Source organism: Lipophrys pholis (assembly GCF_963383615.2).
Source record: "Lipophrys pholis genome assembly, chromosome: 22".
Classification (NCBI taxonomy): Eukaryota; Metazoa; Chordata; class Actinopteri; order Blenniiformes; family Blenniidae; genus Lipophrys; species Lipophrys pholis.
In genome coordinates, this window is record NC_137644.1 from 6,733,264 (window position 1) to 6,759,430 (window position 26,167).

General features: G+C 43.2%; 1 protein-coding gene across 2 annotated transcripts in view; it reads left to right on the forward strand.

Moving 5' to 3' along the window:
* pawr (PRKC, apoptosis, WT1, regulator) overlaps positions 1 to 24,824 on the forward strand; it is a 66,029-nt gene extending 41,205 nt beyond the window's left edge. For both annotated transcript variants that reach the window (XM_080492320.1, XM_080492319.1), the window contains exons 3-7: positions 2,806 to 2,931; positions 9,986 to 10,020; positions 14,971 to 15,076; positions 19,386 to 19,490; positions 23,176 to 24,824. In XM_080492320.1, the coding sequence (XP_080348446.1) occupies positions 2,806 to 2,931; positions 9,986 to 10,020; positions 14,971 to 15,076; positions 19,386 to 19,490; positions 23,176 to 23,262 (459 nt within the window). In that variant the 3' untranslated portion in view covers positions 23,263 to 24,824. The remainder of the gene's footprint in view (positions 1 to 2,805; positions 2,932 to 9,985; positions 10,021 to 14,970; positions 15,077 to 19,385; positions 19,491 to 23,175) is intronic.
* Positions 24,825 to 26,167: the final 1,343 nt, after the last annotated feature.

Consider the following 26,167-nt stretch of genomic DNA (forward strand, 5'->3'; position numbering starts at 1 on the left):
ATCCAGCTCAGTTTGAGGTAACGCAGCTTTCATTAACTTCAGCAGCATTTCAAACCTGATATGTATGTCGATGGTTGTGATTAAAGGCTTCAGAAAGCTCTTTCTGTGCACGATATTTACAAAGATGGTGTTAAAAATACAGAAGTATAAATCCTGACTGTTTTAACTTTTAGTTTAGTCAATAAGGAAGTTGTACTGTTGGCAGTAACCGATCGAGTGCTCGCTCCCTAAATAGATCCAAATATGCAAAAATAAGTCAAAATGCAGTTATTAAAAACAAAGCAAGATCTCAATGTGACATTTCATCTAAAAATATATAAATATTGTAATATTTTACTCAAATCCCCATTTAAACAGCCAACTAAAAATCTCTTTCTTTCAGCACTTCGTGAAAGTGATGAGAAGCAAATGTCTGACAATGTTTTAAAACTCAATGATTATTTCAGCTGTTACGGAACCAGTCTGCAAAATACACACGTTTCAAGGATATCGGGAGTAAAATCATCCCTTATATGGTTTGAAGCAGATCCCTCTTTCCCCCCTTTATTTGGATTAGAAGAAGAAAAAAAAATGGCACAATTTGGGATCGCGGAGAGCAAAATGGAGCTGCATGTCGGTCCAAAATAAACTTTTAAGATTCCCAATTTCACATTTCAGGCAAGTTTGTGCATAGCAGAGAGCTTAGTCACTGCGCAGTTCACGTCGTGTTGACACAGACGGACTTCTGTTTAATGTCTTTTTTTCCCTTCTTCTTATTTCCCACATATTGTTTTGGTTCTAATCCTAAAATGATGCCTCCGTCAGCTCGGGAGCGAACATCTCGCGTGCGGGCGTGTTTACACGTGGATGGAGACAATTAAAGGACGATTACGAAAATCCAAGCCTCTGGTGCGGGTGTTTATTTCTGAGCTTGTGTGTGCGAGGGGAAGAGAGAAGGAGTTGCGGGCATCGAGTTGGGCTTTGAGCGACGAGAAAAGGAGCTGGCATTCTCCCCCGGGGTGACCGATAAACCGTTTGGCAGGAAAGGCCTCGCAAATGACTGCATTCCTTGTTAACCTTGTAAGGCTATTTTTACCGCTGACGTATCTGTGGAGTGGGCATCTTTTGTTCGCCCTGCAGCGCCGAACAGGAAAGGCCGCTTTGCATTGTGCCCCTCGGGGAGTCTGTCTCTCCCGTAACAGGCCGACCATCCATCTCAACGGTTAAGCTCTTGTTTATGCAATCCGTCTTCACCAGTCCCGACAGATGAACCCGTTACCTCTGCCACGCTGGAAGTGGGAAGCCGGGGGCAGCGCGCGCGTTTTCCCGAGATAAAGCAAAGAATCCAGACTCCGAAGAAGGAGTGAAGTTGGAGGTTTTCCCAGGAAATGTCTGAGATGTCTGCCTGAGTAATGAAAGCTAACTCCCATCCAGCCTGTCAGAGGGATGTTTGCTCCCTGTGTGTTTATACACGTCGTCTTTTATTGTGTTTTCAGGGGACATTCCACCGGCCAAAAGAAACCCCCTCCGACCGTCCCCAGGAGGTGAAAGGCCTTTGCTCGGACAGTTTTCCTGTCGCCTCAGCAGAGTTCACGTGGTGCCGGGCAGTGTTCGAACTCCCGAGGGATTTCTGGAAGTGAATGTGATCATGTCTTAAGAGGATTAAGAGGAGACCCTGGTTGTGTGCAGCCAGAGGTCGGTATCACTGTTATTGTGGGAACGACCTGGGCTGTCAGTGCATTCACATGCAGCGACGTGACCGGGCTGCCGGTGGTTTATTGCAGGGATCTGATACTGCAAACCAGGAAAACTAGTAAAAACTGATTCACACTGCAAGCGTGATGTGGTAACTAGGCTGCCATGGCAACCACGTTGGCTCTTTTTCTGAATGTTAAGTCGTGTCCACTGGAGTGAGATTTTCTCTTGAAGGTGGCGAGTGAGGGCGGCACGGTGGAGTAGTGGTTTGCATTGTTTAGTGTTTCTGAAGTCGCAGAGCCATGCAATGGCCCCATACTTTTTCACAAACACACGTCCACTTTGAATAATTCCAATTTTTGTAGCAAATTAAAGCATCATGCAACAAAAAGTTTCAATTGAAGGAAAAAGGGAAACCTTGGATTAACCCTGGATTTCACTCTGGGCTTTTCTGTCTTTGGCGTTTTCATGTTCACAGTGTACTTTATGAAGAAACTCTGCAGGGAAATTGAGTCTAGATGATTGGAGCTTAAACAACTTCATTTTTTTCCCCTCAACAATATTTTTATTGAGTTTTCACATAATTTCACAATGATAGTACATATATTCAGAAATATGCAACAGATGCTGATTCGCACTGTATAAAAAGGTCCGACTTTGTACAATTGTATTAGTATATGCAGTATGAATGATAGAGAAGCTTCACATAGATCCCAGTACATATCCACAGCAGGCGGTCACATTCTGTACATCACACACACCCTTAATGTACAGGAACAGGGCAAACAGGATTTTTTTTTATATAAAAGCAAACAAAGAAATTAAATAAAATGAGAATAAGAATACAAATAAATAAATAAATAAAACGGCACACCATACCTCTATCCTTGAGTGAGTCATAAAGGGAGAGAGCTGGAAGTCAGGTTATGTGAGAGTTAAAAGATGGAAAAGTGTACTTTTAAAGTGAGTTATCCAAAATCTGGGTACTACGAGTACTCCAAGCAATATCCAACAGTGGTATCGTTATCGGTGCATCCCTAAGACAAAGGGTTGGATGTTGGAATCGTAAAAATAAAGACTAATTTCATGTGTCATGTCACTAAATCTTTTTTTTTTTTCTTTTCTTTTCAGAGTCTGGACGAGCTGGATGATGATGACGTTGGGGAGAAGGGCCGGAGGGAGGAGGAAGAGCTGGTTCAGGCCAACACTTTCCAGAACGAGTCCATGACGGCCGACGCTGCCACGGGACACCTGATGGTAAGAACCCACATGGGGAGGGGCGGTGCTGGTCTTCACGTGGTCTTCCCAGCTCGTTGTGGCTGCCGGCCAGAATCTTGTGCTGATCGTTTCGTATCTGCTGCCAAACGGAGGCAGTGTTGCTTCAGGAGACACCAGCAGAGCTCAGCAGCTCTTCAAGTGATGCAACATTCGAAGGAGTCTCAGCATTTCATCACAACGGAGGAGTCGGGCCGAAAGCCAGAAGAAACACCCTGAAATGCTACTAAAGCTACTGGAATCAACACTTTTTCACTGACGTGTTTCCAAAACAGAAGTTTCTGCTGTCATTGTGGGCTGATACACACTTTCTCTTTTTAAGATTTGAACTGTTTAGCGATTATCGATTTGCGATCATAATTATGATTTTTGATCAGAAGTAGATGTAAAGCCCAGAACTCAGGCCAGCACATTGAAGAGCCCCATTCATCACACTTCACTCAGGTGTGTGGTTGTGTGTGTCTCCACAGGAGGAAACGGGTCAATATGATCTGAAACTGCAGAATTTAACATTTTTGCTTCAGAAAATTAACACTTTCAGGTGTTTTAGTCAGGACCACTGAACAGGGTCGATTCCAGTAGATGTCAGTGTTGGTGAACACCTTGCAGATCAAGAGGATTGTGTTGTAAATGGTAACAAATGTAGATTTTGCTGAAGAAATCCTGTTAAATATAAAAGAATGAGTGGCACCAACCTCTTTTAAAAGATGTGAGCCTTCCAAGCTCAGCCGATTGAAGATTTCTGTGGTCACCGTATTTTAAATGTTTGCTCACTTTGATCATCTCTTTTCTAACGGTAGTAAATCTCAGATGTTTTGTTGCTGCTTCTTTTTGTTGTCGGTGCATAAATCAGTTCATTTTAAGAAGGGCAAACGTCTAGATTATAGAGCATCTTCCTCCTGCTAACTACTACTTCATTACAGTATCTTGTACATCTTTTTACCCTGAGTTGGTGCTGGAGGGCTCCTGCTGTGGTTGTTGGGTTAGATCTCTCAACCCAACAAGGAGCCTTTCATTGTGACCAGGTGTGTTGAAACACCTAAAACATGCAGAACCGAGGCTCCCAGTGTTGGACACTATTCAATCCGTGCCCCTTTCCCTGTTTGCAGAACACATGCAGAATGTGTGTGAGGCCTCACATCATGTTGAGGGCTTCTGTTCGTCAACAAATACATGCGATGGTGCAGGAGACGGAGCCTCCTGCATGTCACACAGCCCTCTACGTTTACTTATGACGCACGCACAGTGGAGAAACGCCATGTCGCGCTGTGTTTAATAAAATTAAGCTGTCTCTTCTTTCCACAAAGTCCTGTAAACGATCTATAAAGCAGGGACATAAACGATTTAGTAATGAAACGGAACAGAAAAGTGTCTCACTTGTAATTTGTGTGTAGTGATTTTCAAAGTGCCTCCCGATGCACACCGAGTGATTTTCGATATGAAATAAAGCACGGGTGTGAAAAGAGCCCAGCTGTGTACGAACGGGCAAAACATCCGCTCTGTTTGTATTCCTGCAACAAAAAAAAATCCTCTGACTGACATGAAAATTGCCATTTTAAAATACGTCCGGGGGAAAAAAAAGAAAACGAAATGGTCTCTTGCCGTGTGTGACAACTGTGGTGATGTAGCTGCGAGTGGCGTTCCACATGGATTGGCTGTTATGCATCAGCGGGCTTATTTTGTTCTTGTTTGGGGGGGGGGGGCTGTTTACGCAAATCAAAGTCCCGTGAATGAAATATGTACACAAACACTACGCTAACGGGAAGATTGTGACAGCACCTGCTGAGATATGGCCTTGAGAAAAGTAGAAAAAAAGTAGAAAGCAAAGGATTTGGGTATTTACATGAAGCGTTGACATGTAAACAAACGGCAAGTGGTTCAGACGAGCTGACACACATCTGGTTCTGTGGAGGGCTTTGTGCCCTCTGAATCTGATCTTTCCCCCTCTGTACATGCTCCAACACGCTCCAGATGTGGCGGTACAGGATGTAACCATTATGTCACTCATAAAGAACTGATATTTTTTTTTTTTCTGCTGAGGGTCCCGTGCCCATTCTGCCCACGAGAAGCCGAGCGGGAGAGGCGGGATTCATACAACAGAGCTGTCAGCTGGAGACGTCTGTGAAAGATGGAGCTTCTCAAAAATGTGACGTTCCTCTCGGGGAGCATTTATCAAGAGCCAGACGAGGGATTGCCATGTCAAGCCTGTTATGATGTACAGCGAGGAGCTGAACCTTCCAGCTGGAGAGGTTTTTTTAAATGGAGAGATGGGAGACTGGTGGTCTTGTGCCCCGGGTCCAAGAACATCTCAACCAAAACAATCTACGTATGAACGATCACGTCCATCATTTTCACGTTTTCGCTTCAGAAAGGTTTCGCGTTTTCACAGCCACCCAGTGCTTTCAAACAGTTGTGTTTTCAGAGTCTCCGAGTACCTCAGAGTAGTGTTTTCACTTGAAAATATTGTGTACACGGGGCATAAGGCAGACTACCTGATAGATGGCGTAAAGCTTTGGTTCGGGGCCTGAAGGTTTAACAAGATTGATTTCAGATTTGAGTCATTCAGCCATAAAAACCTGCCTGACAGTCTAGAATGTGTGTAATATCTGTAGTGCCGGGGCTCAGAGGGCCATAGACCGGCGTATCGTCTGCATAGCAATTTAAGTTAATGCCACACATTACCAATGTGCATCCATAACCTCACATAATCATATGTGCAGTGGAAATGTCACCTCTCAATAATGTTTCACCACCTGCCTGGTGTGTGAGCCAAGGCCAGAGTAATTCATGTACAACTCCCTCCCTGCACACAAAACAAGCTTGTGTAACTTTATTTATCATGCTTGAGCTGCGCTGACAGCTTCCACAAGCCACAGCGCTGCGCAGACTCCCTGAGAATACACAGACTAAAAATATCTGCAGTAAAACAAGCACTTTATCACCCAACTCCAGCCCTTTGCACCTTCCTGTTCTTCACTGTGAGGTTTGAGTGTGTGATGGGACACGAGTTGCACGCATGGATTTATAATCTAAGCTCTGACAGGTTATTAAATCTAATGGCCTCTATGGGATTCCTCTCTGAAGGACTAGATGTTTAGCCAAGTAGCACTCACACAGTGTGAAACAGTGATAAAGATCACCGTTTCACTGAAGGTCAAGTTAAAAAATAAAAAAAAGAAGCATTCTTGGGGATTTTAAGAGTGCATGGACCAGATAGCTAACCTACTACATAAATCTGGAAAGAAAGTACAGTGTACATGCATTTGAGAAAACCAGATTAGAATCGTACATGTCCGACTCCTATCTTCTTTGCAAGATGTTAGATAGCATGATTGTACAGTAACTTTGTAGTTTGGAAATAAAGTCTTTGCTCCTAGTTGTTGCGGCGACGCTCTAATAACTGATGACTGCTGTGAAACTGATAATAGTTAGAATTACTGTCGACCTCATCACTTCTCAATGAACTCTATTTGAATGTCGTCATTTGCCCATTAATATTCTCATCATTCACTTTGTTTAAGCAAATTTTATCGTCCTACCTTGTGATGTGCCGTTATTGTATTTACAATGGTGGTGGTTTTTGGGAGGAAGAGATCTACATGTGGAGGTGGACGTTGTGTCCAGCTGTGTTGCAGCTGTGCGACTGGAGGCAATGCACAAGTCAAAACAGACACAACTTCTTTTACCGAGCCGAGTTGACTTCACCTTTAGCTGAAGTTACTGAAAAACATCACTAAACTTCTCAAAATCTTGAACCAACGGAGGCGTGAAAATGACCACATGTCCTGCCTCCCATTAAGAAATGTGACGCGCGCCAAACGTTTCCCTGCTGTCCAGACGGTGGGCTCGGCACCGCCACCGCTTCTGGACAGAGTGGTGCTAATTAAAAATGCAAATGAGGCTCGATGGACTGCGCTGGATGCTGGATGGAAGCTGTGGTCCAGGTGTAGGAGACCAGACTGAACCCGAGCGGGGCGCCGCATTAAAGCAGATGACTCGGAGGAATGTTCCATATGCTTCTGGCTGCTGGAGCATAGAGTCGGGCTTCTCCTTGCAGGACCTGCATACCAGAGGAAAGTAAAGTCTGATAAGCAGAACCACATGCCTGCTGAGGGCCTCAGAGCCCACCGATCAGACACACGAGTCGAAGAACAAACATAACCCCCCCACCCCCCCGGTTGGGATCACGGTGCTAATCTATGTGCGGTCTTCACTTTAAAGTGACTTATAAAGCAGATGTATTCTCGGTATCTTGTTACCCTTTTGTTTTGAATGTTCATGTCACCGCGTACAAACAAGCGGCGGCACGGCATCGCCGGGGCTGCGACCGCCGTGACCTTCCTGCACTCTGTTGTTCTGACTCATATTACCTCAGGAAATAATCCACTTCGCTCGCCCTCGTCTGTCAGCCGGCAGACTCGATATGAGGAACGAACTCATGCGGCAGCGTCACACGAAATAGCAGTGCTGGATTTTCTCTGTGAAAGCAAAGAATAATTTCTCACATTATCAGACGCCAGAGGGACACCCGTCAATTGTATATTCAAAGAATCCTCCTGGCTTACTTACATCAGCCAGTGGACGCAAGACAGTAAAACTACATTTACATTTAGACAGCATTTTATTTTTGTATGTACTTCATTGATTGGCCGAGAAAAAATTTACTATTTTGTTGCAGGTTTAGAAGAAGTGTAGAATGAGAAAACAACCGAGGGAACAGAGAAACTATCAGTTTGCAACATGATGTTAATGAATATTATTTATATTTGCAGCCTTAAATTTGGAGACGTTTGTGTTTTAGTACTGGAGACCTCAATTTCAAGGTCTTTTGTCAAGACCAAGACTGAGTCCAGACCGTGTCCTGGCTTGCTCTTGGGATGCTCTGGTGTTGGTCTAGACTCGCTCTTGGTGTTGAATCCAAGTCTTGACTCCAACACTAGGAGATGGTCTTGCGGTTTCTCTGTTAAGTCGACTATATAGTTAATGTCCTGCGGTGTAATGGGCTTAATGGGTTCGGTGCTCGGAGAATAGTGTGGAACGCCACCGTGTATCTTAATGAGCGGCTGTCAACTTGTGGAGCAATAGTCATCAAATTGCTTTTCCTTGCAGTCGTCATATTAGTCAGACCGGCTGCGTTCATGTGCCATTAGAGTGTAAAGGCGACTGCTGCTACATACTTCCCTCGTCTACCTTCTCACTAAATCCGTCCCGGCCTGAGCCGTATAAGAGATGAGGGTCAGGATTTCACCCACAGGTAATGGATGATACCTGGATGAGGCAGGCAGCAGTATGCTAGGATTCAGGCCAAAGCCGAGCTCTGACTGATAGATTGCAGCAGAGCCGAGGCTCCTCAATCACACCTGCGACCCTTGACTGCACAGGACCCCAGGATAGAAGAGCTGCGTATTCATCTCACACCATCCGTGACACACACTTTATTTGGTGAGAGGAACGCTTTTCTACCCAAGGCAAGCATCACCGCAGAATAGATCTAAACAACCTTGAGATCATGCAATAATGGGGAACAATAAGATAAACATGCACCGTCGTGTCTCAAAACGAGATTGTCCCTCCACAACTCGGGGCGACTGGATTTCTGCTGGGCTATTAGATGCATTAAAGCCCGGCTATTCATCAGATAAGAAGCGCCTATTCACAAACATTCATGCACAACCTTCAGGGTTTTCTATAAATGATGCTCCTTTGAAATTTCTCTTTTCTTGTAGTTATTTTTTTCTTCACAACCATGGTAAACCATAACGGTCTTTGTCATGTTTTCAATTTTTACTGAATCTTGTTTTCATAAAAATGTAGTGTGCATCCATACCTATACATCTATATCTATATATTTATGTTGTATATAAGACCCTGTTTACACAGTTAAAGTGAAAACTCCTTGGTTTTGCAGTTACATTGCAACAACTTGAAAACAATATCTGTTTTCACTGAAACAGCAGAAATGCTGAAATTGATGTAGTTTTCATGTTGGACCACTAGTAGATGCTGTTGTTATTTTTGTAATGAAACCACACACATGCAGCAGAGAGCAATACGCTGTAAACTTTAACATTGGGAGTACACAGACGATCTGGAGAAAACATTGTTCTTATGGTTCCTCTACTGAGCACGTGCAGAAGAAATATTTACGCGGGCCGTCGTGTGCAGGCCCAGTAGCAGCCTCTCGGTAAAGTTGCAATTCCCCCTTTTCCATGGAGACGGAGTCGGAGTGTTCTCTAAATGTTTAACCTTGGCAGCCATTTTCAAAAAGTTGCCTTGTCAGTGGCTCTTACTGCCGTTGTGTAAACGGACCTCCAAAACGTTATGCAAGTTTTGAATTTTCACTAAAACCGTTGTCGTGTGTACTGATCTGTCTTTTCCCTCAGAACTGAATAAGTGTTGATGCATTTTATTCTGCAAAGTGTCCATATTAGCAGTCCAACTTTGTCCGTCCATAAGAACAAACAACAGCGCCAACTTGTTGCCCGGCATTCTAACTACATAGTTTTAAAAAATGTTGCTGTGTAAACGCAAAACTTTTCTAAAACGAAAATGGAAAAAAATCGTGTGTTTCTGCTTGAAACTTTGTCGTGTAAACGCCGCCTTCGTGATAAATATCTAGAGTTGCTGTCCTGTGATTGGCTGAGTGGTGGGTGAACTCTTACCTTCATATGTCTGCATGTACGTATCGATGAAGTTTGTTTGTATAAAGTGAGGAAGGATAATGCATTTGTGGGATGAGCAGCATCCTTTGTTCATTTTTTCTTTTTGAATCATTTGGTGGATTAAATGATTGAAGTCTGAAGTACAATTTTTCTCCGAAACGGAAGAATTAGTAGTTTTTTATTTTAAGTGTATATAAATGCTAATGTGGTTATGTGTGTGTGTGCAGGCAGGTGTTTTCATAATATAACTCATTAAGCGTCTGGAGGTTTGATATCTTCTGCTTTTTAAAATCTGTATGAAATTGCAGCTTTAACATTGTTGTTGAAGATTTTAAGATTTATTTTCACACCGTTTCTTTCTTTCTTGCCCTCAGGAGGCTCCCAGATCTGGAACTGGCCGCCACAAAAGGTGAGACTTTGTGTGTCTGTGGTGGTGGGGGTGTGTGTGTGTGTGTGTGTGTGTGTGTGTGGAGTGTATCTGCCTCAGCATCGTCGCTAATGTGTGAAAAAAATGAAGCGAGGCTGCGATGAGAAACATCATTTTGAGTCATTAATTACGAGAGCAGCTTTTCCCTGAAATGGTCCGAGGGCTTCTTTTTTTTTTTTTCTCCTGATGCCTCACTGTTGTTTTTCCTTCAAAGCGCTCATCTTTTTTTTTTTTTTTTTTTTTAATATATATTTATTTTTTTTCCTGTTGTGGTTCAAGATGGTTGATGGTTGTTTTGAACCGTAGTTGACAGGACGCCATCTGGACCCGGGACAGTTTGTCCAGGCCGTCACATCCCTGCTGTGCCTGGAAGGGAGTGTTGAAAGGAAAATGATTTGCTTTGAGAGCATTTGAGGTTTGGTCTGGTTGGACGAGGGACTCGCCGTCTCGTCATCTATTACTGAGATTATCAGGCGAATATGTGACGTCTGTGTGCTTAGAGGTTTGCTCTTCCAAACAACAGGTCTCTTATGGATCAATTCAAAAATCATTGACATTTTAGCAGTTCAGTCAGATGATTAACAGGATAAGTAAGAATAGATGAGATGATAGAATATATAGATTGAATAAAATTAAAGATGATTCATTTGTCTCATTTGCAGGATCAACAATAAGAGTTATGATAAATTAAAATCAGATAAAATTAAAAAGATCTTAAGCCATATTATAGTTACCTCAAGGTATCAGGCCAACGTGAAGATAATGAGTTGTGGAAATCGCCCCAAAAAAATATGTTTTCTCTAAAAAAATCCACATGTATTTAGTGACTTTTTAAAGAATTCATATCTCAGAATGGTGAATTGGCCACACAACTGCCACATGTATGACAAATACAGGAATATAAATGGTTTCATTATAAAGATCTATGGTAAAGACCTGAGGTCCACTTTCAGAGTGAAAACGTCTTTTGCGGTTCGTTTTTTTTTTTTGTCCCCGTTCACCTCAGTAGTAGTTGATGATGACAAAGTGTCACTCAGAACTAAATTTATGTTTCAAATTCATCAGCATAACCACAGGCCTGCCTCACATAGACGCTCTTAACAGGAATAATTTTGATTCATAAGTTTGCAGACGAGGAAAATGTTAACAAGTTCAAGTTGAATAATTAAACAACACTTAAACCATCCTGATGTGTCTTTGATCAAACATTCATTCAGACCTCTAAAGTCGAATTTATTCTTTTCTTTAATTAAATTTTTTTTTACATTTTACACTTAAGTGACTCTTGGCTCCTGATTGTTTGTAGCTTTGCTGTTATTTGGATGTTAAAATAGTTTTTTAATGTGTAATTGTCCCAACCGCATGTCAATATTATAAGTTCATACATTTTATCCCCCTCGCAATAAAAAAGAAGGAACTCCACTGTGGCAAAAAATAATTGATCTGGGATCCATGAGAGAAACTGAATCAAATAGACATTTTACAAGAGAAAAGTTATTCACAACTTTAAAGGAGAGTCGATCAATAAACAAATGTTTTCAAGTGAAAACAGAAAACCTCGGTAACATTTTCGGTGCCTTTGGTCAAAAACATCAACGTGGTTAAACTTTGAATGTTGATAATGGCCCCCCACCCTGATTTTTTTTGTTTTTCAAATTAGATGACGTGAACAATTTAGTTTAAGTCAAAGACCTTTCCGAGTCTCCGTGTGAAGCCGCCACATGTTTTTTTTTTCAGTGTTTGCTACCAAAATGAGAAGTTTCATCCAACCCGGACGGCCGGGTTCACCAGCTGACGTTCAATCTGGCCGTGTAATTATGGCGGCTGCTCTCGTCAGCTGGCCCGGCTACACTTGGACACTCGGGTGACCCGCCAGGTGGGCCGGGCGGCACCAGGCGGCTCAAAGAGCAACTTTAGAGAAACACTTTTCTTTCTATATTGCTCCACTTTCAAACCATCCGTCTGCTTTTTGTCACCTTAAAACTTGTGTCAAACCATCCAGACCTTTAATGTTCCTGAAAACTTTGGTTTAGATAATTATCGTTTCAAAAATCTTCATTATGCAGTAAAGTAACACCCACTAATAATCTCATAATTAATGGGGAAATGTCACCAATATTCTCAACGGTGGAACCTCTAAAGAATGTATGATTATATTTTTTTATATTAAGATGATACATTTAATAGAACATTTCTGTCAAGTTACTCAAGAGTGGAGCAAATATTCAATATGACGTTCCAGAGAAACTAATGATGTTCAAATTCAATATTTTGGGGAAAATCTGACAATTTCAGTCCTGGACCACTACTTTATTTTATTTAAAAATTTTCTTCAGCGCATGTTGGTGCAAAGGTGTCAAACATAAGGCCTGTGGGCCAAAACTGGCCAGCAAGACGCTCCAATTCAGCCGAACGGCCTTGAAAATTGTAAACATTTCAAAGAAAATATTGATATTTGAACTTATTTCTTTAGACCTGGGGTGAGATATCGGTGACGCTGCCATGAAAGCGAGCGACCGCGCTGCTATTAAACTAGCCTCAAAGCCACGCTGTCAGGAGTTTGTAAAAACACGCATAAAGCAACAGTTATAGGAGAAGCTTTTTGGACGTTTCGTTCTATTTTGCACCAGAAGGTTTCATTAAAATTGGCTTTATGTTGAGATTGTTGTCATTTTCTGTAGTAATTGTTTGTTTTTGGGGAAAAATATTGACATTTTCTTCACACGCAGTCTGCACCACAACAAAGAAACACTTAAAACTTTTAATTTAAAGGTTATTTTGGCACTATTCTACCTAGTCTGGCCCACTCGAGATGAAATTGGACTGTATGTGGGATATCGGTGCATTCACAACTGAAGCACAACCAAGTCATCCAGCCCCATTCTGAAAGCTTGAAGTGTCAGCAGCAGCCATTTCTATAACACAGACTGCATCAGCCTCAAACGGCTCCAAACGAAAAGTCATGGCACGCACCCGGGCCGTTGATCAGATGCTTGAATACCTCGACGTGTTCAGTTCTGACTTTCTCCATATTGACGCTGGAGTTTGTGCAGACATTGCTCTACCTGTGCCTGCTGCTGTTCCCGGCTCTCTGCGCATGGTGCTGTCCCCCCACCCCCCGCCGAGACTCCCAAGAGTGTGATTGGCTCAGCCCCTCTCTCCCCCAGACCTCACCCCGCGGGGTGCTAATGGGCCGCAGTGTGATATTTAGCATGGCTGCCTGGATGGTTAGGCTCGGCTTCAACACCCGCTGTTCATGCTGGAGTACCCGTCCATGTATGTTATTTGTGTGTGTTGGGGCCCTTTAAACAAGCATGAACACACGAGAAGTGTCCTTGTACTCTTTTTGCATGTTTTAAGGCCACAGTTTGTATTGCTTGCGCCATATCAGTGTGCACATATCTGTGTATTCCCCAACACTGCGTGTGTGCGTTGATAAAGGTGGGCTCGCGATGAAGACACACTGACAAAGACAAATGAAATGGACACGTGTTTCAAGGATTCCCTCTTTACCAAAAGCTGCAATGTTTGGCCCCCTTGTGAATGAGACCGATTAAATTATTCTTTAAGATTCCGTTTACAAAACATCTCGAGTGAAAACGCGTCGTTTTTCCATTTACACGGCACTGTTTTGAAACATGACGCATTACATAAAAACAGCAGAAATTCTTTAAATTATGTAGTTTTCATGTGGGGCCACTTGATGGAGTCATGACACTCTTATTGTCCATCTACTGAGCATGTGCAGAGCAACTATTTACTACGGCCGTGGTGCGAAGCGTTTTTAAAAAGTTGTGTTTTCAGTGACTCGGAGCACCGAATGAACCCAATAAACGCAAAGAACGTTTTGTGGGTTCATTCAGTAGAAAACGTTATCATGTAAACGTAGTCTAAGTCCCAAAATTAGACTTTGAAGCTGAATGGTGAATCTCAGAGTTTGAAGTAGGAGAAGAAGCAGAAGAAAGCCCAAATCAAACTCCAACAGAGAAACTTGCTTTGAGGCTTTTCTGCTCCATAAAAGGCGAAAACAAAACAAAAAAGATTGAGTTTTCTGTGTTTGAATCCTCGGAGGTAAACTCCTTCATGGACTGGTTGTATAACTGGGACGTCATATCTGGCAGGTCTTAAAAAGAGCGCAGATGGTACAAAGGAGTTATATTTGTCCTTTGTCTTGCCAACAACTTTCCTGTCTGTCTGAAATCTGCCAACGGTCCCGCTTTCGACAACTCGGTGAAGCCTGCAGACTCCCCAGTAATTTGATTCCCCGGGAGATTTTATGAACCTGTCATACTCTGTGGATAGCAGGCAGCGGGGGCTGGAGCCAATGCTTTATTCCAAGTTTCCACGTCAATAATTATTGGAATAAGGTCAGTAAGAAATAAGCCGCACATGAATATTCCTCCCCGGATGCCCCGGACTCCGTCTGCGAGCAGCGAGGAAGTGAAAAGGAGATAAGGTTAATGTTCTGCTCCGGCTGCATACAAAGAGCTGTAAAACCATTTCTCTTGCCCTCGACAGCTTAAGAACAGTGACGCACAGGTTGCCGCTGCCATTCCTGAGCCTATTTGAAGTCGTAATATGTAAATTGTTTCCTAATCAGAATCCTTTTTGCACCAAAGTTGCAAATCCTTGACGGCCTTTTCTCCATTAAAAGAATAAAAGACAGAGGGGCTGTTAATAATGCATGCCTAATTGAAAGGGCAAATAGGCAGAAGATATTCCCACCTGTTCTTTTGATGATGGATGTGTCATCCTATTGAAGCTCCATAATGTGCGAATGATTCATACCTTCAAACGGCCTGGACGTGAATGCAGCACCGGTCACGACGAATCGTGAAAATCAAAACACCATACTGGTGAATAATCTAAGGTTAAAAAAGAAGAAAGTAGTTGTACTGAGTGTTTTAGTTTCTTTTTGTTTGTTTGTGGCAGTTCTACACAAGGATGTGACGACGAGGCGAGACAACGACACAACCGCCAAGGCCGAGACGGAGGAGCTGCTGGAAGCCTGGAGAAGAGGATAGAAGACCTGGAGAAGGTATTTCACACATTACCGGGTTTTCCACGCTTCCGTGACTGTCAATGACAACAAGCTACGCAATGTGGTGATGTCATTCACCAGCGCAGCCAGCAGGAAACATGGCGCCCGGGCGGCACAAAGGCTCAAACCTTTGGTTCCACTTCACAAGACAGGATGACAACAGGGCAACTTGCAACACTTGTAAAGTGGATGTTTCATCAGAGGGAGGGAATACGACCGAATATTTTTAGTTTTTTTCACTATATTTTTTATATTTTTCCACTTTTCAGTCAAATAAACCTAAATGAGAGTTATAACCGTTACACTAAAGAGCAAATGTAAAGAAACGCAATGTGAATTTGATGATGACGTTTGTCATTTTTTTATGTGATGAGACGGTTTGTCTCATTGCTGGAGGTTTTGGGAATGCTGCAAACTGGGAACTGGTAATTCTCCACTTTACCAGCTGCAGGAATGCACTATAAATCAAGTGGTTACACCCCGAAGGTTCAACATCAACTGATAGTATAAAAAAATTAATAAATAATCCTTTAACCAAAGCTAAAGTGAGCCTGAAAACAACTCGCACATCAAGAGAGCCTCCAGACTGAAGCCGTCGTCCTTCAGAACTCTGCTCGGATGCATTTCCACGTTTGATTTTCTGATTTCTGATTTACTGGCTGGAAGCTGCGGCTCGGCTCGGTGCAGTTGCAGTGATGACCTTTTACATGACTTTCCCTTCCACACGACTCCGATCAGACACTCAACCCCTCGCTGCTCCCTCTGTGGAAACTCAACTCCAAATCAAATGTCACGCCGGTGGTTTTCTAGAATAGGGGGGGAAAAAGGTTTTTTAAAGTAAGTGCAGCTCTGACCTCCGTCACTGCGACGTCGTTGCGGGTCAAACTATGAGAGACGCTTTTCAAATCCTATTTCTTGTCTTTTTGGACAGAGTTTGGCACAGGGCTGCAAGTTTCTTAGATTTTAGACTTTAATTCCTCACAGAAAACCTCCACAGGCCCAAGTGGAGGAGCCTGCAGAGCTCGACTTTTACAGTCACAGTGCAACTTCAAGGAGATTGACGGGCCTTTTGTTATTAACGTTGGGTTTGGGGGGAATCGGGACCCTCAAAGTTACAGTCAAAGCAGCGGCACAGCAGACTTCAATGAGTGTGTTTGTAAAAAAAAAAATGGTGAATTTGTCATTTTATTTTGGAGTCTGAATAGTATAAGAACGTGCCACTTGCGTGGGCCTGAAAGGAGTGCACACAATGTTTGTTCAGTAGTTTCTGTGAGGATTCAAAGCGACCATGAATTAAACCTGCACATGTCGGGATGAATAAAAGCTTCTTTCTGTACCTGCACAATGAATTTCTTCAGAAACAATTTTAGTTCTCCTCTGCTACACGAAGAAATGTGAAAATCTCTGACTGATCTTCCACCGAGGTTTGGAAACGTGTGCACGTGAACCCTCTCTGTTTACTGGGAGCATCCAATCCTTTGTCTCTCTGAGAGGAACAATAATCATTAATTTCCTCGCCGCCGCGAGAGGAGGCGGACAAGACGTCGCTGGCTTTTAAGTACAATTGAAAGAAAGACAAAAGTATTACATAAAAGAGACGGTTATTGGCTGGCAGTCTGTGTGGAGTCGTTATTGTGGCGTTTGGAACACTGAAGAGTTCGGAATTAGGAAACAGAAAATGACATACTTTCATTAAAGCTGTCATTTAATGAAAAGTCGGTGCAATCTTGTGTTTTTAAAACGGAAACTTTTTTTTTTTTTGACAAACACTGAATAAGATTCACAGTAGATGGTTGTTTAACTTCTATTGTGAGGAAAACCTTTGAATTGGATTGAGGTTGGTTTACATGCATCAGTTACATTTTGGCCCCGTTTAAACGACAGCGGTGCTCAGAGTCACTGAAAACACAACTTTCTGAAAACGCTCCGCCGCTGCAGATGGACAAAATCCTAAGTTTTCGAAAAAGGTGCTACTGGTCATGTGCACCGCGAACGTAGTAAATATTTCTTCTGCACATGCTCAGTAGATGAACAATAAGAACAATGGGCATGTGTGGTTTCATTACAAATCAAACTGCGCCACCTCCTGGCCTGGCATGCTAACTACAGCCTTTCGAGTGTTATTGTCATTCCCGTGGAAATGTACTTTGTTTTCAAACATTGCCATGGAAACGCAAAACCTTAAAGGAGACATATCATGCTTTTAAATCCTTCCTTTTTACATATAAATCATACAGTTGTGGTCTATATAAAGCGGAACTGCAATGCTTGGGTCTGAATTCCTCATTATTATAGCTCCACAGGCCCCTTTTCTACCCCTTTTCTGATGTGCTTCTGAGAGCAACTCGTTTTGGGGCGGTCTCTTCAAATGCAAATGAGACACTTCATACCCCGCCTCCTCTCCAGGTTGCAGAGGTGACACTCGGTTCAACGCCACCCTGTTCGGCCATCTTTGTAGTTTGATCGAACAGATACAATTATCTAGCGGCGCAGAAACTTTATATTCACACATTATTTACAAAATGTCAACAACGGAAGATTTGTCCATCCAGCCATACATGTTGGAGCCAGAGTCGGACCCGGCGGAGCGAGATGAAAATGACGATGATGCACCTACAGAACAACGTCTTCATATGGATGTAACGCAATGGTGTGTTACTATATTTACACTAACTTCTCCATCCATGCCCACTACTACAATACTGCCTGTATTACAACGACTATTTAACACAGAAGTTACATTCTAATCTAAAACGAGCACACAGCGCTAACATATGAAGACGGTGCAACTGCTAATGCTAACAAAACAATGACAGGGACGTCTTATCATCACACTTTGTAGCGTTATATACAGCTTACCGAAGTGCTCTGTTCGTCGTCTCCATAGATAGAAGGAACTGACCGCTCAATCAGACCAAGTCTTTCGGCAAATTATTGATATTTTTACAAGTATCTTGTACTTCATATGTTGGATTCTTGAAGAAATACACAATTGTTCTCCACTTTTATGCTACACCGAACTCAGAGTCGGTATCTTCTTACATGAATAGACAAAAAAAAAACCAGAGCACCTAAAATAAGTGAAGAACCGTAGAAAATTCCTCAAGATGCTTGGAACAGCCTCCCTGCCAAAGTAGTTTTTTTTTTTTCAAAATGTGACTTCATTGAATTGGCTCCATTTTAAAAGCAAGGATTGGTCACACCAAATATTACAAGTGCTCCTGGTTATGCAGGTAACAAGAACCAACGGCTTCTATGAAGTATTTCCTACTTGAATAAATCAGGACCATCGACTTGGTCCGAGTTGTCCTCCATGAGCTGGAGCTGATCCCTGCGAGCTCAGTGAAGAATAATTGCCTTCCCACACTTATTTATACAAAACAGGCAGTTCAGACCAGTAGACTCAACAATCACTAGATAATCAGGTGACGCCACAGTAAACAACGAAGAGGAACACAACCGTCTGGATTTATTTCTCGATGACCAAATGAATCTGTGTTTTTATATATGAGGGGAAAGTGCCAACTGCAAGGACATTGGCTCACACACACACCTGAATCTCATGATGGTACCAACACAGAGTTCAACAGAAAGCCTGATAACGAGCTGCTCACTGCAGGGAGACATGGAAAACATGCAGGGCTCGGCCCTCCAGGACTTGAGTTTAACACCCCTGCTCTAGAAAATCAATAGAGAGCGATCAATGTCTGTCCAGAAAGGCCTTCAAGACTCGGACTGGGATTCTCACACCGAGTCGAGAGCGTTTCTCAGTCATATCGACAAGACACGGCGTTTCAAGTGAAAAAAGTTTTGAAAACTATGACCGTCTCCATGAAAATGGCAAAAACGTAGTTTTCCTATCGGACCACAAGTGGGTGCTGTTTTCATGGAATAGAACCACCGATGCGCGCACAAAGAGAACAATACTTTCAAAAAGTGGTGTTTTCAGTGAGGCGGACCACCGTTTTCACGTAATTGGGCCTCCAAGACCCAACGAAAGTTTTCAATTGAAAATGTCACGGTAACGGGGCCTTAGAAAAAGCTCCTTTTTTTTTGTACGAACGAAAAACATGTCACACGTCATCACTGTTCAACATGATGGTTTCACTTTTTTTTTTTCCTTCTTCTGGTGCTCGTCCCACAAATTCATCTCCCGTGCAGATGTGGCTTCATTTAAATGGGAGCAAATCAGAAGAAAGATTTATTTACCCGACACAACTGTCTGTAATTATTGTGCGTGGAGTTTCCAACAGTTTCCGATTAACCACGGTCCAGTGGCCATGCTGCTAATGTGTGTGTGTTGCAGGAGCTGGCCAGAGAGCGGCAGGAGAACGGCCGGTTGCAGAAGGCTCACCAGGACAAAGACGAGCTCATCGAGAAGATGAAAGAGGAAATTGAATTGCTGTACAGAGTGAGTCCCGCCTGCATCACTTCTGGGTGTGTGGGTGGGTGGGTGGGTGGGTGTGTTTGGATACAAACAAATGTTTTCTTTGTAGATTTGTACATGCTGGAAGCAAGATCTCTTTAGAAACACATTTCGCTCTTAAAATGCCGCTCAAACGGATTATTCCTGGACGTCCTTGTCGCTTTACGCTTTATTGATTCATCAAACTAGATTCTGTGTGTCTAGAAAAGTGCTCTTTGTGTTAACTTAAATTTGAGAGTATTTCCAGTGGGTCCCTGCTGTGGCTCCTTTCATCAGCTTCAGATGAATAGTCTCTGTTGAACATTTAAAAAACCAACAATGAGGATCAATAAAGAAGGAATTTTAGCGTGGCAGCTGAAAGCATCACCAAGATCACAGCATTCAGCTGTAAACACCAGCTTTCAGTCTTCTGCACTTTGAGGCGGAGAACAAGACAACAGCCTTCAGAACTCAGTCCGTGTGAACCTTACAAGCTTTGATTTGATATTTTTCTGTCATTCAAAATGAAAGATCACCAGATTCCCACTTCAGTTGACCTTTTATTAGTTCTGTTATTAGTGTTTGACAGCTTGGTTCACCTTTGATATCACGCTTCCAATTTAACAGAAATGATTTTAATTGATTTTAGTTCATCTTTGTTCATCGGCTATGCAAAGAGAGTTCCACAGTTGGTTATAGTTGTAGGACTTGTCGGGGTCCCGGGACGCGTCGGATCGTAGAACGTATCCAAGTGCGGTCGTGTCTCGACTCCTCGATTGTGTCGGGATTCGAGAACCTTTGAGTTTTTTATTTGTAGAATGTGTCTTGGGTTTTTGGATATTTCGTATTTGAAGAATGATTCCAACTCCGGAGCATTTCAACGGACATCGTATGAAAAGCTGAAGTTGGTTTGATGAAGAGGAAGCGGCTCTTCTCAGGCCTGAACAAGTCTTCACTCAGTTAGAACTTCAGCCGCAGCCTGCAGCCATCGCAGCCTCACACTGAGGGCGACACGGTGGCAGGGCTTGTGTGTGTTCTCCTGTGTTTGTGGGTCGCGGGTCCTGTTTCCTCTCCACTCGGCCGGCAGGGTTCACAGGTCAGGCTGTGCACATGTTAGCTGATGTCTCTTCATATTCAGCAGCCGGAGTGAAGCTTCCTCACACCCTCTGAACCCTGATCGCTCTATTCCACCCCGAACTGTCAACAATGCCGTCTCAGCTTACAGCCCTCGCCTGTGTTTTCTGGACCACAGCGTCTGGCACTGCAACATAACAGAGTGGGGTTTTTTTTTGGCATCTCCGAGGCAAATGTGGCAGGAGGAGACGGATCCGAAGGGCTTTTATGTCTCTGATATTCCGAGAGAATAGATCATGGATGTTTCCTGTGGAGGCAAAACAAGAAATCTAAAATAATCTATATGGAGCTCAGCTAAAACACTCATCCGTGTGTACATTTTCAGAAATAATGTTATTACCTGGGAATCATTTTGGTGCACGGCTCGCAGCCCATCAGAGGGCACAGAGGGCAGAGCGTCTGGGGAGGCACTCCACCGAGAGCGTCACCAGGATGGAAAGCTGTTTGTAAGAGAAGTGCTTGATGTCAGGAGGGTCGGCGCGGCGGGAGGCGTCACAAATGTCCCCGAGCGAGGCTCCTGCGGGGCCCGATGCTAAAGCCAGAGGGCGTCTCTGCAGTGGAGGATTGAACCCGGAGTCACCGGAGAAGTTTGTTTGAGAGAGAATGAAAAGATAAAGTTTAACTGCTGTGTGTGTTGCTTACTTTCGATAAGCTTTTCAGACAGAAATCCTGTCTTGTCGGGAGTTCAGACGGCCACTGCCACAGACAGGATTAGACATCTAATGATAAAGGGAGACGGATTTTGTAGTTTGGGAAGTTAAACTGGCAGTTTTTTTGGGGGGGTTGAAGTCGAGCTGATACAGTCATGTGATTGCCCATCATGTTTATCTAGACGATACAAAAGCAACATTTATCAATATTCAGTCTCCTTCGAAATCAGCGATTACCAAACGTATTTCCCTGGAGTCTGACGGATTGAATCTAAACTCGGATCTCTGATCTGCCGAGACATTCCAGCAAAGTCACGCTCTGGTGAACATGCCCTCAAAACCAGGAGCGGTTTCCGAGGTCTGCCTGACAATCGCCTGTCTTTCTCTTTGGCTGATGGCGTCACCGTTTCCACCGCCTCCTCGACTCTTCCTCCAACCAGCTCCATGTCCTCCGTCACTTCGTCCATCAGTCTTCTTTGGGGTCTTCCTGTCGTCTCCTGTCCAACATCGTTTGTCGACGACATCCACCTCCTCTCCTCTGCTTTTCCAGCGTCTCTTATATTCTTACATTAAGTGGCATTTCAACATATTTACAAATGTTAAACAATTCCACTTGTTTAGATATCTTTTGTATACTATTGATAAAATATGATTATGTCCAATTACAACATATAAAAGACATTTTCTGGCAGTTTTTAAAGAACTGATTTGATTAGTTTATTTAGAAGACATTTCTTTGGATTTTCATTATTATATAACACATTTAATGTGGTCGGGTCACATTCAAGATAGAATGTACATTTCCAGGTTGGAAATCTGAAATTGTTGCCGAGGCAGGACGTTTGTGGAACGGATCGTAAAGAGGGCCATCGCGACCTCATGAACTACAATCTTAGAATGAACAATTGTCTGTAATAATGATCATTATTGCCATTCTGAGGTCTTTCAAATGCTTTAGTCCTGACATCTATGTTAATTAGGTGCACAAATCTTTAAACTTCTCAATATAGAGGAGGAAGCCACTGCAAAAAACCCAAGATTGAATCAAGACCGAGAGACACCACTAAACACTATTAAAAACTGGATAAACTGCTTTTCTGGATCACATGACATTGTACAAGAGCAACTAATAAAGTGGTTGGCAAGTGTAAATATTGCATCCATAATGAAACGGGTGATAACTAATGAGACGAGTTAATGTGTGTGTCAAGAAAAATCAACCTGTAAGTTCATTAAACTCATATTTATGGTTAGATGTGACAATTCCAAAAAATAAATAAATTTCCACCTCGTAACTTCAACCCAAGAATGCATGAATGTGATAAAAAGAAATTGTTTGATGAAGGAAATTAAAAAAAGGTGCTTATATATTTTTAAGATTTGTAAATGACTGATTCTAAATGTTGGTAACAAAAAAGGTGGATCTCTGTTCTCAGCAGTGAGTAAACAGCAGTTAGTTGAGAGTCGCTCTGCTGATCGGGGAGGTTAGTCCCTTTAAAGTCGTCTCTGGTTTCTGCTGCGCTCCGCGCTCCAGCCCCGTGGCCTCCATCGTCTGACTTTCCACCTTCCTGAAGGTGTCGATCAGCTCGTTCCCCACAGCCCTGCCGTCACGAGGGCTGATGGAAGAAGCTGAAAACCAGGAGTGTCACTTTGACGAGACGAGGCGGCGGCAACTCGGAGCCGCTCTCATTTGCAGCTAATTGAAGCTGTTAATGTCTAATTTGTTACGATCAAGGCGGCCTAACTAACTGGAGGAGAGGAGGAAGCTGGCAGAGAGCATGGCGCTCTTTACCTGTCAGACAAGCTCCTCTTAACCCGACCAGGTAGCGAGTCTAGTACTCTTGTGATGATGTGCGGTGGCTCCGAGGTCCAACTCTGATTATTGACCTTTCCATTTTGTTTTCCAGGATCTGGATGACCTGGAAGACGAGAACGATCAGCTCAAACAGGAGAACAAGACGCTGCTGAAAGTGGTGGGTCAGCTGACGAGGTAGAACCCGACGCGCCGACCCCGACCTCCAGCCGACGAACGGAGCCCAACTCCGTCCCGTCCTGACGTCCGACCACGCTGCCTTATCCTCCCCGTCTTTGTCTGTTAGAGGTGAGACTGTACGTTAGTCGTCCTCGGAGGCTTGTCGCCTTTAAAACGCAAACTCCCCTCCCCGGGGAGGATGTATTCTGTTTGTGGTGAAAGCTGAGCTGAGAGGTGGAGGTCATCCTATCCATATTTAATGTAAATGTTTTGTATATAGGCCACTTAGATTGTTAATTTTTTGGGGGGGGATTTCTGATAAAGTCTTTAAAAAAACCAGAAAAAATAAAAGGAAAAATATGTGAATGTATGTGCTGCAAGAAAACAGCTGAAGAGGCTTGGATAGAGACATTCCCACACAGCAGGTGAAAACGTCTCCGTTGTTTGAATTCTGTCTGAGCAGCTTGGACCAAATTCAACACGACTTCTGCTCACGTGTCGGCAGCCAAAGCGGCTCAGTGTCTCACGTTTTGTAATATAGACTCACAAAGGAATACTGGTGAAAGCCTGGAGCTTTACTAATGAACATCGACACCAGATTAAGGTTTTTTTGGTACATTGTTAATCCCACTTGAGGGGGCGGGGGCTTCTAAAACACATCTCAATAAAGTTTCATTTTAAATATGTTAAACAATTTGATGCAAGGCTATATCGATTATGTGCTTTTCGCAGTAAAGGAGTATTAATACTGTCAGTGAAGAAACATTTTGGACTATTTTGGAAGCAAAAGGACTTTTGGGTGTAGATTTGTGTGTAATGGTACTTTTGACTCTAAGATTTGTTAGTGGGGGTTTTGTTACCCTCAGTTTAGACTCACAGGCTTGTTTCTTCTATAAAGTTTGCAATCACATTGATTCACTGCAGTTCCACTTGGTGTTATTACAGATCACAGTACAGACCAAAAGTCATACAGCCTGACGAGCTTGAGCCTGCCAGGACAAATCCAGGGCAAAAAACACATTTATAGATCCTTATCCCACACATGCACACATTTTTATTTGCACGTAAAAATCTCAATACAGACTCGCACATATCAACACACACACACACACACACACACACACACACACACACACACACACACACACACACACACACACACACACACACACACACCTGAGCCATTTTGCTTTTATAATACCCCAAAGCAGTGCTTTCTTTGAGTATATATATGGATCCTGTTCTGGTTTATACGATGCAATAGCTCGTAGATGTTTAGCGGCTTTCTTCAAACCTTAAACGGATGCCTGGAGTACATTTTTTTTTTGTATGATAACCAAATGAACTGAGGGAACATACTGTTGAAAATGCACCTCCATTGTTTACTCGCGGGAAACAGGCTCGTCTGTATCTATAGACAAATACAATCGTTCTGCTTCTGCGTACACTCACAGATTTGAGGGGTGAAGATCATCACGGGCAGACGTCATAGGCCCGTCTCTCTCTGTCTCTGTCTCTCCCCATTACATTATGCATGTACAGAAGATCAAGTCATTTAATAAAAGTTTGATTATCTCTCTCCTCAGTCGACTCGCTTGTGTTCATTAAGACTAATTTGATGTGATGATACCATGCCACTGAGGCGGTAATACAATGTGACACACACACACACACACACACACACACACTGATTCAACATGCCAATCACAAACCTGGCTGGGATATGAAACCTCCATCTCCCCCTCGCGCACACACACACACACACACACACACACACACACACACACACACACACACACACACACACACACACACCCACACTGGAACACATTAACTCCCTCACCTGGTGACTGAGTGGGGAGGTTTCATATAGGCGCCGTATCAACACTAATGTCAGTTAAATTTCCAGATAATAGCTCCTCTCAGCTGATGGAAAGTGCTGCAGGCTCTCTTCATAATCCCTATTAGCATTTTTATGGACAGTTGTAGGGTTTGTCATTTGGAATAGTGAGAAGAGGTGCACCCACAGTCCCTATCTGCCTTTGGTTTGTCATAATAAGCTGCTAGCTCGCTCCCAGCAGCACAATCGGAACCCCACGAAAGCGTCACAATCCTTCCTGTCTTATCGCCGCTCGGTAAATTACAGGTTTCACTGCCTGCGAACACGTTTTCTCAGCAGGCTTGTTTCTTTCTGTCCCGGCCAGATCGCGGTTCTTTTGTGAAGGTCTGCAGAAAGTCCCTCTGCACCGTCAACATTTATCGGCGGTTCATGTTCTTCTTGTTTGGAGGATTACGTACAGGCACCGTTGGATGGTCTCCTGGTGGGTTATTCCACTCTAAAGGATCCTCCCAAATACCGTTCTAACCACTTAATCTCTGGTGGCGGTGCACGAATTCAGATGAACGTGCCAAATGTGTTATTTTCTGCTTAGGGACTTGGTATATATGACAAATAAAATGCAGGCAGTACTGCAAAGAGCCCCAAAAAGGCTCAGGGTAAGGTGCAGGTTGCTAATTTTCATATGAAGGTTTTGTGTCTTCATGTTAAACGTTTTGATAACCGTGTTGGTTTCTACGGAAACATCAGACTCCAGCGGGTGCGGTTGGTTTTTTTCTGCAGTTCTTCAAAATGTCATTCCTTCACTTCTATATATGTATTTGTTCTTTTGCTTATTCGTGTGGTTTATGTCTGGAAAGTGCTGCTCGGGCTCATGTTGTGCAAAAGGCTTTTGGTTGGAAGGCATTTTGGGATCAGTGTGGTAACCAACTGTGATACGCCAATGAAAGGTATCGGCTGTTGGAGTTCAGCTTTAATTCTATTAGGCATTGTTGTCTTTTTCTGTGACCGTTTTTGAGTTTGCTTCCATTTATTTCCAGGCTATTGCTGCTGTCGTAGATCTGCTGATGTCCACGTGTGTGTTCATACG